This window comes from Passer montanus, unplaced genomic scaffold (assembly GCF_014805655.1).
Source record: "Passer montanus isolate IOZ18808 unplaced genomic scaffold, ASM1480565v1 scaffold17, whole genome shotgun sequence".
Lineage (NCBI taxonomy): Eukaryota > Metazoa > Chordata > Aves > Passeriformes > Passeridae > Passer > Passer montanus.
This window is the reverse complement of record NW_024364270.1, coordinates 3,166,490-3,180,203: the sequence shown is the minus strand read 5'-3', so window position 1 is coordinate 3,180,203 and position 13,714 is coordinate 3,166,490. Positions and strand designations below refer to the sequence as shown.

Here is a 13,714-nt window from a genome sequence, read left to right as displayed (position 1 = left end):
GAATATGTATGGTGGGCAGAAATCTGGAGAACAATTTTGCCAACAAAACCCAAAAGAAGCAAAAGTCTGCTTCCACAAATGCCCTGACAGATAAAGGGATTTAAGACAATGGATTTACTCTCAAAAAAAAGCAGGTAAGAAATCAGACTGCTGAAAAATTGTTACTTCACTAGCAAAAATCTTTTTTCATCATTATTGGTGGAATAAAGCCTTATAGCTGAGCAAGAGCTTATACTTGAACTTTCATTAGTAGTACATGTAATCTGTAAACAGAATTGCATCAATCCCAAAGATATCCAAAGAAAATTCACCCAAAATAGAGTGCAAATAAACTTGAATGTTTCAATTAAGATCCAGTTTGGAAATTAAATTTTGCATCTTTATCAGACAACCAATATTCTGTTAAAGCGTTCTCTCACTCCAGAAGAAAGACTGGAATGCAGATAGGCTGATAAAAAATAACAATTGAATGAAAATGCCTATAATCTACCAAACACAGTCTGTGTCTACACACTATTGCTTTCTTCTATTCCTGCTTCACCAGAAGGACATATTGACAGTTGTTCATTGATTTGGTTCAACATTAAGTTGCTGCCCAAAAAAACCCATACATTTTGCTACCATTTTTGATAAACCTTTTGAAGTCTGGAGCAGAGCATGCATTTAAGGTTATGTATGTAAATGCATAACAGCAGCATCACAACATGGTGAAAAGATGGGAGAAAAAGTAGCATTTAAGTTACAAATATGAAGGTAAAAATAAAAAAATAACGAGCAATAACTGTTTTTTTCTTTTTCTTTCCGATAGCTACACAAGTAAAGACTCGTTTGTTCTAGCACTACCACAGCAGCCATGAATATTGTAACCAATGCATGTAAAATAACTTATTCCCAACTCATTCTGGCTGTATGTTACCAAGTGGTACTAGAATAACACTGGAGCTAGTGAGTTAGTTGTTATTTTGTTACAGAATTTTTCTTCTGGGTTTCTTCTAAACCAGCCATTGTGCAAACAAAAGATTAAGAACTGGCTGGAATTACCAGGTGATGTTACCTGTTTCTCCAGCATCAAGAAGGGACTGAACTACTCTCAATTCTGTCACAGCTAAGCAGTGGGTCAGTACATCTGGGCTGTGTTTGGGAGGCACTGCTAGAATGTGCTATAAATTAACCTATCTGCAGCCAGAGCAGTTTAACCCACACACAAAAGGTGGAATGTCACCTCTCTATCACATGCAAGAGCAATGAAACAACCACTGACATATTCTACCACAATCTGATTACGGATCTTGCTCAGGAAGTGCAAAGGCTGGGAGTTAGCCTCTACTCCAGATGGTAAGAACCAGTACCTCCCATTTCCCCATTTCCAAGGTGAATGGAGATGGGAGAAACCAGACTAGTGAAGAATCTTTTTCATTTCTTTTTTTTTCTGAGAAAACACTGGAAGTCATGAAGCCAATAGGAACAAGGAAAAAGTGTCTGATGCCTACTTAGTGGTTCATATGAGTCAGAGGACAGAAAGAGAGATCCACAAGAACCCTGAAATTAGCAGATTAGACAGAAAAAGCCCCAGAAATCCTGGAACCTGGGACTGGAATCTCAGATGGTACCTCTCCTTCATCCCATTCTACGCTCTGCATGTATATGTCAGCGTGTAATATTGCCTTCAAATGGATTCCCTCAATTCATGAGCTATTACAAAACTGGACATGAGGTTTGCTCAGCCAAATACCCCAAAAAATTAATTAATTTCTCTATAAAGGGAAAAGGCCTCCTGTGCCTATAGCTTGCCTTTGTAAATCCCACTTACTTCACTGATACCAGTGGAGCTGCATGGCTATACACTGAAAAAAAGCAACCTACTGTAAACCGAACTGATCAAGGTGACTCTAGCCTTCACATAGAAACATTAACATAATGCCTTAATTACTTTGTTTTAAAAAGGAAAACAAGATATTTCCTTTCCCATTCCATATCTCCTAGTAAAGAAATTGAATACTTAGTAAACATACATTATGATGTGCTATAAGAAACCTACAAGACTATCATATATCAAAATGTTTCCATCATTTTCCTAAGAGAGGAAAAAAATACTTGGGAGAGAAATGTAGTGTTTCTTTCCTGTATGTACACATATATATGTCCTAAAGCAGAGGTGATAAAAACATGTTAGCCTGGGACAATAAACTATAAATAAAAATACTGTTGTCATCTACTTAAAAAGAAAAATTAGTCTCTAAAAAATACTGAGAAAGTAATATTGGGGGGAAGAGATGAGTGCATCTCCCCTCCCAAATCATTATCATTTATACCTTCAAATAAGAGAATTCTTCTGGTTTTGTACATATTGCTTTCCTTATTTATGAATGTTATCCATAAACTTTTTTTTCCCTCTGGTTGAAATACCACCTCAATACTCTATGATAGTAAATTCCACCAACTGATGATAAAAAAAGCTAAAAAAGATTTACTTTAGACAGTTTTAAATACTGGTCCTCCTCTTTATGTGACTCCTTTTTCATTAGTGGAAAAAAGTGAATAAAAGTATCAACATTATTTTTCATCACACCAGAAACAACATTATTTTTCATTATAGTACAAACTTTATGCATCTCAACCCTGTTCTTTTCATTACCCTTCTGTTCCTCAACACACATGATGTTATGTCCTATAAAATACTCCCTCCTTTCATCTGAACATTTATTCTCTTCTTCTGAGTTTTCAATGAATATTGTGACCCTGTTAAATGCATTTTCAACTATAAACCTGTACTGCTGACACACTTCTCAATTTTCCCAAAATGAAAAATTAAAGACAAGAATATTAGTTAATCTTAATTATTTCATCTGACTCCAAGACCACCTAAATCAAAAAAAGATCTCATTAAACCAGAATGATCAGAACTTCAACATTTTGATGTTTTACCTAATGTTATGCAGCATCACAAGGCCTTATCATCAAGATAAACAACCTTCTGAAATCATCCTCCTCATGGTTTTGGCTAACACAAACTACCCTGACAGTGCTTCATTCAACTTAATCTATAAAGAATCACCAATACCAAGGAATTAACCAAACAAATGTTCTTTCTTCTATAATGAGCTGTTTTCCATTAACAGTTAACTGGTACTCTCCACTTACTACTTTCACTTGAGAGTCTCAGTTGAAGGCTCCTGTCCAAATCATTTTGGACAGCCAATTTATGCAAACCAGCTCTAATAAGTATTGTTTTCATTACTTTCACAAGTTAGTTCTTTAGGCTAAAAAGACATAAGAAATGCTCACTTGTCCTCAGGTTCAGAATCTTGAGACACTTCAGAAAAGCGTCCTTTTCTTCTTAATTTATCACAGAATTAAACACTTTGCAAAATGATCCATGCATTTTGTTCTAAAGTCCAAAAACTGCTGGAAATTGTGTGATGAAATATTTCCTTACCTCCCAGAGTCGAAGAATATCTTGGAAACTAAATTCCCTTTTAAATCTGATAAGAAGCCACCGAAAGCAAAAATAAAGGTAGCCTGAATCTTGAGATTCTAGGAATAAGAGTGTGACATTTCAGAAGCATCAAATTTGGTTCAAACAACAGGTTAAAAAAAAAATACACACTTTACAGGTACATGCTTACACCACTAATTTTAACACGGCAGGACCTTTTTAGAATCAAGATATTTGCAAGAGTATGACATATTTTTAAAATTGGTAACAGGATGACCCTGTCTTTTCAATAAGCATGGAGCAATAATTTAAACATTTTAGGCATTATAAAGTTACAAGTCCTATACTCATATAATGTTGGAATTATATTTAGACTTGTGAGGAACAGAATACAGGAAGCTCTTTCAGTTACTGTGCATAAGTAATACACCTACCTAAATAACTGCAAAATCCACTGTCTAGTAAACGAAGCAAGTGACTCAGCTGAATAAGTTGTGTCTTCATACCCTGCATCTGTTCTTCAAAATTCTGATGCTGTATGGAATAAAACATTAGCACTGTGTCACTTTTATTAACTCAATTTTGAGATTTGCAGCTGTTTTAAAAGAAGCTTTGTTATTGTAACAGTGGTTCTCACCCTTTAGTTACTTAATATATATTTAACTGTACTTCTATCTAATGAAATGTCTGCCTTTTACTGAAAAGTTTAACGCGCTGAACTGTATTTCTTTGCTAACATTTTTGTATGTAATAAATGATAGTTTAAATCTGATTAAGCTCTGTACTTCCCAGCAGCATGACTGCACTCAAAAAAATTCTCTTTTACTGTCATATCAGTCACACACTCTTTTGCCACATGCACAAGTCATAAGAGCTTCAGTTTGTGGAAGTCTAAACTGCATTTAACAAAACCCAAAAGGCAGGTATATAATTAAACCATTATCCTGAACAAAATCCTGCTTGAGGACTCCTGATAAATACAAATTTGTCTGTGACGGTTACTTTGGAATTCTTAAGGAGCCAAATATGCCTGTACCGTACAGCAGTACTATTGCAAACCCACCACAACCTCAATCAACAAAAACATATTGACTCCAAACACAAAATGAGTGCTTTAAAAGAATTAAAAAAACCCAGTGAAATTTATAAAGTAAAATTAACCCCAAATAATATCTGTAGCTTATCTGTTTATGTGAGCTAAAAAAGCCTTATTTTACCATTTGATCCATGTATGATACAAAGCACCAAAAGGCATCTACTTCATTCTCCATAACATACAAGACAGGTGACAGCAAGTCGCTCATCCCCTGCACATAACCTTGATGGAGAAAAACCAAAGGAGGAAAAAAAACAAAAATAAATGTAAACTCAGCAGTTAAACAGTAATTTTTCAAGTGTGATGAATGACTGAGTGAAACAAATGTTAGAACATACAGATACTATAATTCTCAGATTCAGCTACCAGTAAGGACAAATTTGTATTAATAGGCACCAACATCCCACAGATCTGATAAGATTTACAAGCCATTTCTGCCAATCTAAAGAGAATATAAAGCTGTTCCAACAGCTGTTAAAATATGTACAAACTGAGTCTGTACACAACATATTTTTAGTAAGAATGTTCCTATTTAGAATTCGGGAGCATATATATATATACACTCTACCTTGCACCATCAAAATTACAAACTTGTAAGTAATTTCCTTTCTATTTGTACTTGATTACTTTCTTATAGACATTTAAAAATTCTGAGTATCTTTGTACTCCCTCACCCACCCCCTTAATGAAGATTTTCTTCTCAAATTCACTTAAAGAGATGCTGAGTTGCAATTCCAGAAAAACATAGTGCAACAGATCTTATGAAGAAAACTTTGCATTTTACACTTCTTTTTTTTTTCTGTCAGTGAATATGCTTTAAAGATTCCTTTATTTAAGGAAGTTGGGACTGTTCTGCTTGGAAAGTAATTTAAATACACCCAAACCTAAGACCATCTGTGTCAGCTTAACTATTGCCCAATTGTTGCTGACCTCTCTAAAGAGGACAACACAATTAATGTGTGTATCTATCATCAGTGATTGGTTCAACATAATATTTCTCAGTTGGCTATTTCTTAATGATGGATATAATAGTAATTCTGTAACTGAAAAGAGGAATAGAATCAGTAACTGAAAATATGGAGCAGCTGTAAAAAGAAAAAGAGAATAAATAAGAGCAAACAGGTAAATATTTAAAAGGCCAAAAGAAAAAGGTTTTGTTCCCCACATATTAAATACTACAGCTAACTAAAAATAAATGCAGAGAAAACTCTGTCCAAGACAGTTTAAAAGTCCATTTAATAATAAAACAAATTTCATTAATGCAGACTTAAGGAATTAATTCAGAAAAATATTCTATTAACAGCTTTCTGTCCCCTTCCCTATCAAGCAGTTTGTGGCATTATTCAGACCCCTCTAAAGCTGCTGTCAAAAGTTTAAGAGCAGCAGATCACCAATGTGTAGAAGCCTTGGACAGCTACTGTGTCAAATTTACTGTATTCCCATTATTCCTGCTTGCTTATAAAACAAAAGAGTTATCCAGTGTACACATTTAAGCCATGTCAACAATGTTTTTAACAGAGTGAGTGGTGAATCTGCTTTACTTTCACCTATAATGTGCATTAATGAATGTTGAAATGTGGAAAGAGATGAAACAGAGCTACATGTTTAAACAATCCATTTTAGTTTTCTCTTTTTTCAAGCCAAAGATCAATACACTCTTTCAGAGAGAACAAAACCTGACAAGAACTACAGCTCGACTGCATGTATACTAGCAGTTAAAGATTTAATCTTACTTTTTGTTTTCAAAATCTGGCATGAAGTGGACTTTTAGAATCCCAAAACTTTTCTGATACAGAATACTCAAAAAAACTCCAAAGTATACAACAGCCAAATGTCATGCCAGGGGTGAAGAGGGAACCAACTGCAAGTATCTTTTCCCTCCCTCCCAAGACAATTAACAAGGAACCAAGACTTAGCCATCACATTGACAGTGTGATGAAAGTAAGATGTTATATGCTCTTCCTTCTGCAGCAGATGCACGCACTAAAATGTAATTTTTGACAGATTGCTAAGTGCACTTCTCAAGAACCAGCTTTTAAAATATTCAAAAGAACACCATGTTTACAAACAGCTGGTTCAGCATGCTGAGCTTTAATTACAGCAGTGGCAGCTGGCTTGTAATTTTTATTGATATTATCAGTCTTAAAAACATATATAACACTCAAGCTCCAAAGACCCAAACCCATTTAAAACTCTGAAAAGCAAGACTGCTTCAATTCTTTTTAAAAAGTTAACACAAAAAACCTAAACCACAAAAACTTAACAAAAACCACACAAAAACCCCAAAAACGGCAAAAGAACCCCACAACAGTAGGTCTGGGGTAAACACAAACTACCACTTAATTCCTAATCCCACCACAATTAATGAGTTCAGAGGCCTAAAACAGACACCAAATTGAAGAGAGGAAGAAAAACTGAACAAAGTTATCTACATTATTGAACACTACAAAAAAAACTATTACATTTTTTTAAAACATTTACAAAAAGCATTGCAATTAATACTATTTCAATTCTATTAATAGGACTTTGCATAAGCAAAGCTGCAAATTAGAGGCCAAGAAGGCTTTTACATTCAGAGGGACACAACTTACCTAAGTCAAAGTCATACATGCAATAGGTCATCAAAATATCATGAAGTAAAATCAGTCCCGGATTATCTTCTCCTTCGTAGAACTTATTTGTTCGATCTGTCCTGTTAACATCTTTTTCTAAGAAAACAGTCCAGATTTAAAAACACTTTCAAAACCAGTCTTACAAAACCAGTATCAAATTAATTCAGAATATCTAAGCTGATGATTTCTTCCTCAAACACTGTTGGAAAGCTTTGAAGTGTTTAAGACAACTGCGTAACTGAATGTCATTTCAAAACAAAGAATGTTTTAAAATAAATAAAATCCTTCCTATCTCCAATGAAAGTATTTGCTTACAAACATATTTTAAAGCTTTCCGCCTTTTCTTTGATAATGCATTTTATGGAAAAAAATCCTGAATACAATTCAGCAAAAATGTTTTACACTTAAGAGGATTAAAAATAATTTTATGTGAGCTAACTCTACAATGCCATTTATGAATACTGATGCAACACAGCATAATCCATAGTTGGAAAGCTCCCACATGATCAGCTCAAAGACACTGTGACAGTTCATAACAGCATTTTATAAATACTGTGTAACAAGCTCCTGCAACTCATAGCAGATGAAACTGCCTCTTTCACCAAGTAGTTTTGATGTCTGAAACACACCAAGCACACTTTAAGTATGCTCCTTAATAAGATGAAATTCAAGACAAATACATTTTGAAATTTTGCAAAATTTTGAAAGCAGTTTGACAAAAGGAGTATTTTGTGGATTTTAATCTATTTCACTACATAACTCTAATACTGCCACATACATTTCAAATGCTTAAAAATTAAAATAACTGTCTCCACAGAAACAAACACCTGGCCTTTTTTAAACTCAGAATATATGTTTTTCTGTTATCATTCTCTAAAAATGTAGTTTATTAATCTACCAAGACAAGACTACTTTGACCCTTTCAGCTTGCCTGTTGAATAACTGCCTGAAGTAAGTTTTTGTCTCAGAATAACAAAGAAATCTTGCCCTGACTCCTAAAAAAAAAAATTTAGTAATCCAGAACACTGGTGCCCAAATCTCACCACTAAAGAGAAATGAGAATACTAACTGCTAATAATCTGCATAATTTGATGAAGTTTTTAGAAGTAGGTGTAAAACCCCTTAAGTCAGAACACACACACAAATCTCTATAAGAAATTATAAACTATGAACAGACACATTTTCACATTCTTATTGTATGTTATATTACATAACAACATTTCCAGGAGAAACACATTATGACATAACACAACATGAAGAGTCTTTTGTTACTGACTGAACAAAGTTTAAAAATCCAGCCATTTTGTAACACTAATATGTAAAGCACTGTGTTACTCTACTTGAGAAAGTTTTAATATTAAGTACATAACCAAGTTTAGACACCTCTGAAAAGAGCAACATTTCATTTTTAGTGCCTCTACATGCAGGCTCTTCAATTTCATGTTATCTTTTAAAAGTGTGTGTGAATTTAGGTATGTGTCTAAACATGAATTTACCTATAAGACTCCGGTAATCTCTTAATCTTGAATTTCGCTTTTCCTGTTCCTCACTGACAGATTTCCACTGCAGCTTCATCCTGAAATATTCATCCCTGAAGAAGAACGACAATTTTGAAACCAAACATCCACATTTCCTTTTTTTTAATTCAAGCATTCATCCATTCTATGTATTCTTTGAGATAAATGGAATAACAACACCCTGTTTATATAAAGTTTTCACTAAAACAATTTTTAAGAAAATGTCACAGGTTCTTGCATTCAACAATATTAGCAGCTGTCTTTCAAAGGGCTTTCTACATCACTCTGTCTTAAAAAAAGATGTAATTTTTAAATTTCTTTTGTAAGAAAAAAGTCTCTGTACTCACGTTTTCCTTTTTTGCAGATTTGCTCTCTCTTCTTTAGTGCTATTCCAAGGAAAATATCCCAAAAGAAATTTCCATGCCTCTTTTCTTAAAGTATGGCAGAGACCCTAGGGAAAAATGGGTATGATGCATCAACAAAAGCGTTATCATACTCTGAGGAAACATTCCTAGATTGATACAAGACTTCCCAAAGTAGCAACTTCAAGTTGGTTTCTTTTTACATCGTAGCCAAGTCTCCTGTGCTAACTAGGTGTGAGGAAACAGGAGGAAAAGAGAATGATTAAACAGAATACTGTAGAAGCACTGGATCCACACTTAGGTAAGAAAAGAAACTTTAAAAAATAATTTTCTTCCTATATTTTTGTTTCACTGCTAAAAATAAAGAACTTACAGGCATCAAAGACTTTAGAAAAGGTACCTTTAAAAATGTACAAAAATATAATGCTGCTTCTGGTTGCCAAACTTCTGGTTTTGCCATAAAGTGACCTTGAGGACTAGTCTTCCATTTATTTGTTTTTTTAAATAAATATTTTCATCTCACAAGACACAGCCAACCTGCAATGCATCTTTCAGTCAAAAATACTAATGTCCATTCAAGAAGCCTGCTTGTCAGAAATCTTCCCAAGTAATGCTCAACATTTTTAGATGACAAAAATGTATGGAGCTGAATCATACCCTACTCTCATCAAGAGAGTTTCTTGCAACTCCTGCACTACAGTCATAAGAATAAGAATCTTTTTCTATGAGAGTCCCCACATTGGGGATCTTGAGTCATAAATAAAATAGAGCACTCAGTCTTCTGGTAATGGGCAGAGATTGACAAGAATGCGGGCTACAGAAGAAAAGGTTTGTAGTAATTCTCATGATTGTGGAAGGGTCCTTAACTGGGCACATCAAGCACACAAATATTAAGGAACAGTGCTATCATTCTCTACTTCTGCTTGGAAACATGCAGCAGCAGGCACAAAATGCATTAAGGCAGCTGTATTCCCACCAAAATACAGAAATGCTGAAGTAACATTAGGTAGAAAAGCTACAGGACACAATTAGTTTTCAAAATTTCCATCACTGAGACTAAATTCACATTCATATTGCAAAACCCCTCAGTTCAATTAAAAATACCAGCGGAAGTGTTTAGCACTGCTCTGCTAAACATTGTCAAATCCCAGCAAACAGTTGGGCAAAACCAGAAGCTTCTGCTGGAGAAGGATAGGAAAAAACCTTGTAAGAGAAAAGAACAAACCAAATATCCTAGCACTGAAATACTGGTCTTTTCCTGAGAGCCACCTTCATTTGTTTTATCACTTAAGCTTCTATATTTCCAACTCACTTCCTTTAGCCAGCCACAACAAGATCTCTCTCCTTGTAGAGCACTTTCTATAGCTGCAAGACTGCTGAGGTATTTGATTGGCATGAAACCATGCTTTATGAAGTCTCTCAATAATGACAGTATAGGTCATGCTCAAAGTTCTGCCTGAAACATTACAAGTTAATGAAAGCAGCATATCCACAGTTTGGGAAGGAAAATAAAAGCCAGAATCAAGCCATAGGTCTTGCTGAATTTAGAAAAACTAATTACCCCTTTGAATATCAGTCGTTTTATGTAGTCAACATCTACAATTCTTCCTTCAGAGTCCATATTCTTAGCCCATTCTTCAGCTGTCACAGGCTCTCTTCTACTAACTTCAGGCTGTTTCCCTAGGTCGATCTGAAACACACACAAAGGCATTATATGAATCCCAATGAAGTGCTTCAGTAGTTGCAAAAAACTGCACAAGTGGTACTAAGCTTGCCAGTTTCTTATAGTCAGTGCAATTACATTTCCACATGCACACACCTCAGCAACTCTAAGGATCTAAGGCTGCAGCCACATGAGCAAGTGGAGTGGGCCAACACAAGCAGTGTGGATCTTCAGGGTAAGACACTTGCTGCTGAGGACCTGGCTATACATGGTAATACTTCAGATTTTGGAGGATGTATGTGTGTTTTAAATAACCTAATTCTACAAACATCTCTGAGCTAGCTTCCCATGAACTAATGCAACACAGCAAACAAGGACAATTGGGAGCTTCACTTCAAAAACACACTCCTGATACACAAGTGCATCTTACAAGAGAACTGAAAACCAGCTTGGGCTTGGAGATGCTATACCTACACAAACTGCACAATGTGACTGGAAAGATCAGTTTTGTACACAGCCTCTTAAAAAACCCAAGGATGTATGTACTTTCAGAATTTATAACACCCATCAAAAGTTTCAGTTTGTGCTTAGTCTCTCAGTTCCCAAATTCTATGTAAGGAGAATTCAGCAGAAAGTAAATTCTTACTTTCTAAAAATAGTTTTATGATAGCAACCCCCAAATCAATTTGTATTTCAACTCTTTAGAAGCCCAAGGCATTTGTCAGATTAAAACAAATAGGTCAATGTTATTTTCCATATATAGAATTTTTAATACTTTTTCTCATTCACAAATTAACTAAGTGCTAGGCAGCAACATCTTAGAATTATGTTGTTCATGCAGCTACTGCTGAGATATTAACACTTGCTTGAACTCAAAAAATTCCCCATATAAAACAGTTTAATGTTTTAAAAACATATAAGATGCTCAAATAATAATCACAAGCATTTAAAAATAAACCTTTTCCACATATCTGTAAAAGACTCCAACAGGTGTCCACAGTGATTCATGATCCAGTTATAAGTTCATTCTAGCTTTGTTTCAAATCATGCATATATCTGTAATTTATACACCCTAGACATTAATCATCCAATTAAGTATTTTCTTTAATCTCAAAAGAAACTGAAATGTTAGGAGCAAGCAGCCAAGAAAGTTGGTTATTAGCCTGCATACTCCAATTTTACTTAACAGAGCTCTAACTGACCTCAGAGGAAACACTGAAAATAAAACTGGACACCTTTTAAGGTAGTGCCTCTAACATAACTATAGTCACCATTTCATTAATTACAAACTTCCTTTCAAAGAAAACTCGCATTTGCATGCATAAAAATGACATATGCAAAAGTAATTGATGATGATCTAAACTCCTGAGAATAAATGGTAATATGCCACAATTGAATAAACAGTATAACTCATCATGCTTCAAGTCCTACTACTCTTTTAAAGGAGTACATAAAAACAATCAGCACATCTGTACCCTTAATTTATAGACTCACTCGTGTAATGACTTCAAATCCTGGCTCTTCCTGCTGATTTATCTTCAGCCCTGGAATGGTATCATTGAGAAAGTCTGCCATTTCTGATGGTGGTCGCCTCTGATTTGATTGATCACTTGAACGTAAACTACCAACAATATAGTTTGTGACTTTGGAAAATTTTCCCATTGTTACTACATATGGATCTTTCTTCCATTTCTGTTATAACATGGAAAACAAGCAAAACACAAACATTTTTGTTTATAATACATTTGTTTTATATACATATAAATATTGTAATTCTTGTACTCAAAGGAAAACATCAGGAAACGTACTGTAGATCTCAAAATTATTTAAGTTTCATGTATTGGCAGTAATAGAGAACAGTCATCATGTGATTAAAAAACACAGCAAAACACAAACATTTTTGTTTATAATACATTTGTTTTATATACATATATATATACACACTTGTAATTCTTGTACTCGAAGGAAAACATCAGGAAAGGTACTGTAGATCTCAAAATTATTTAAGTTTCATGTATTGGTAGAAATAGAGAACAGTCATCACGTGATTAAAAAACACGTCTTAAGTATGAAGATAATACTGCTAATTGATTTGGAAGATTGGATACTGGTGTTCTCAGTAAGCCTGACCTACACATAAAAGTGGATCAGATCCACTGTTTGCTATCAGTGATTCATGGCACAAAACAGAAACCTTACACTCAGTTTCTCTAACCTGAGAGAGAAAACAGTCTGAATAATCATTTACACTGCTAGGAATTTCACAGAAATTTTGATTTGACAATTAAATCCAGAAACTAATGTAATTAATTAATTAAGATCTTCCTTAATGTCATCACGTGATTAAAAAACACGTCTTAAGTATGAAGATAATACTGCTAATTGATTTGGACCATTGGATACCAGTGTTCTCAGTAAGCCTGACCTACACATAAAAGTGGATCAGATCCACTGTTTGCTATCAGTGATTCATGGCACAAAACAGAAACCTTACACTCAGTTTCTCTACCCTGACAGAGAAAACAGTCTGAATAATCATGTACGCTGCTAGGAATTTCACAGAAATTTTGATTTGACAATTAAATCCAGAAACTAATGTAATTAATTCATTAAGAACTTCTTTAACTAAACACATCAGTGGATCAAACCCCTGGCCTCATTTAAGTCACTCAAGTTTTGCTGCTGACTTTCACAAGCCCCTAAGACCCAACAAATGATAAGCCACTGTAGTATTAAAACCTCCCATATTTTTAGCCAATACTGTCCTCTTTACTGGTGCATTTCCATTATCCTTTCAAAAGCCTCAGAAAATATCAATGAAAAGAATACTGAGTCAAGGAAAACTTAGAAAATTATAATTAATATGTTGTGGTAACTCCCAAAATATTTCCTTTCCCCGCAAAGTATGAATCACAGAGAACATGAACTTGAATAGGTTTGAAATAATACCACAGAAAAGTTAAGAAGTTATTACATCATAGAAAACAACTTACAATTAAGTGTACTTTCTATAGTAAGCATGTGATTT

The 13,714-nt window shown here is 34.4% G+C and overlaps 1 protein-coding gene across 1 annotated transcript in view; it reads right to left on the bottom strand.

Moving 5' to 3' along the window:
* Positions 1-13,714, bottom strand: part of TBC1D15 (TBC1 domain family member 15) — a 35,017-nt gene that overhangs the window by 2,491 nt on the left and 18,812 nt on the right. The window contains exons 7-14 of the mRNA XM_039703899.1: positions 12,181-12,378; positions 10,585-10,713; positions 9,009-9,112; positions 8,641-8,735; positions 7,124-7,240; positions 4,654-4,754; positions 3,871-3,970; positions 3,437-3,534 (exon numbers count right to left, since the gene is read on the bottom strand). Coding sequence (XP_039559833.1) covers positions 3,437-3,534; positions 3,871-3,970; positions 4,654-4,754; positions 7,124-7,240; positions 8,641-8,735; positions 9,009-9,112; positions 10,585-10,713; positions 12,181-12,378 — 942 coding nt within the window. The remainder of the gene's footprint in view (positions 1-3,436; positions 3,535-3,870; positions 3,971-4,653; positions 4,755-7,123; positions 7,241-8,640; positions 8,736-9,008; positions 9,113-10,584; positions 10,714-12,180; positions 12,379-13,714) is intronic.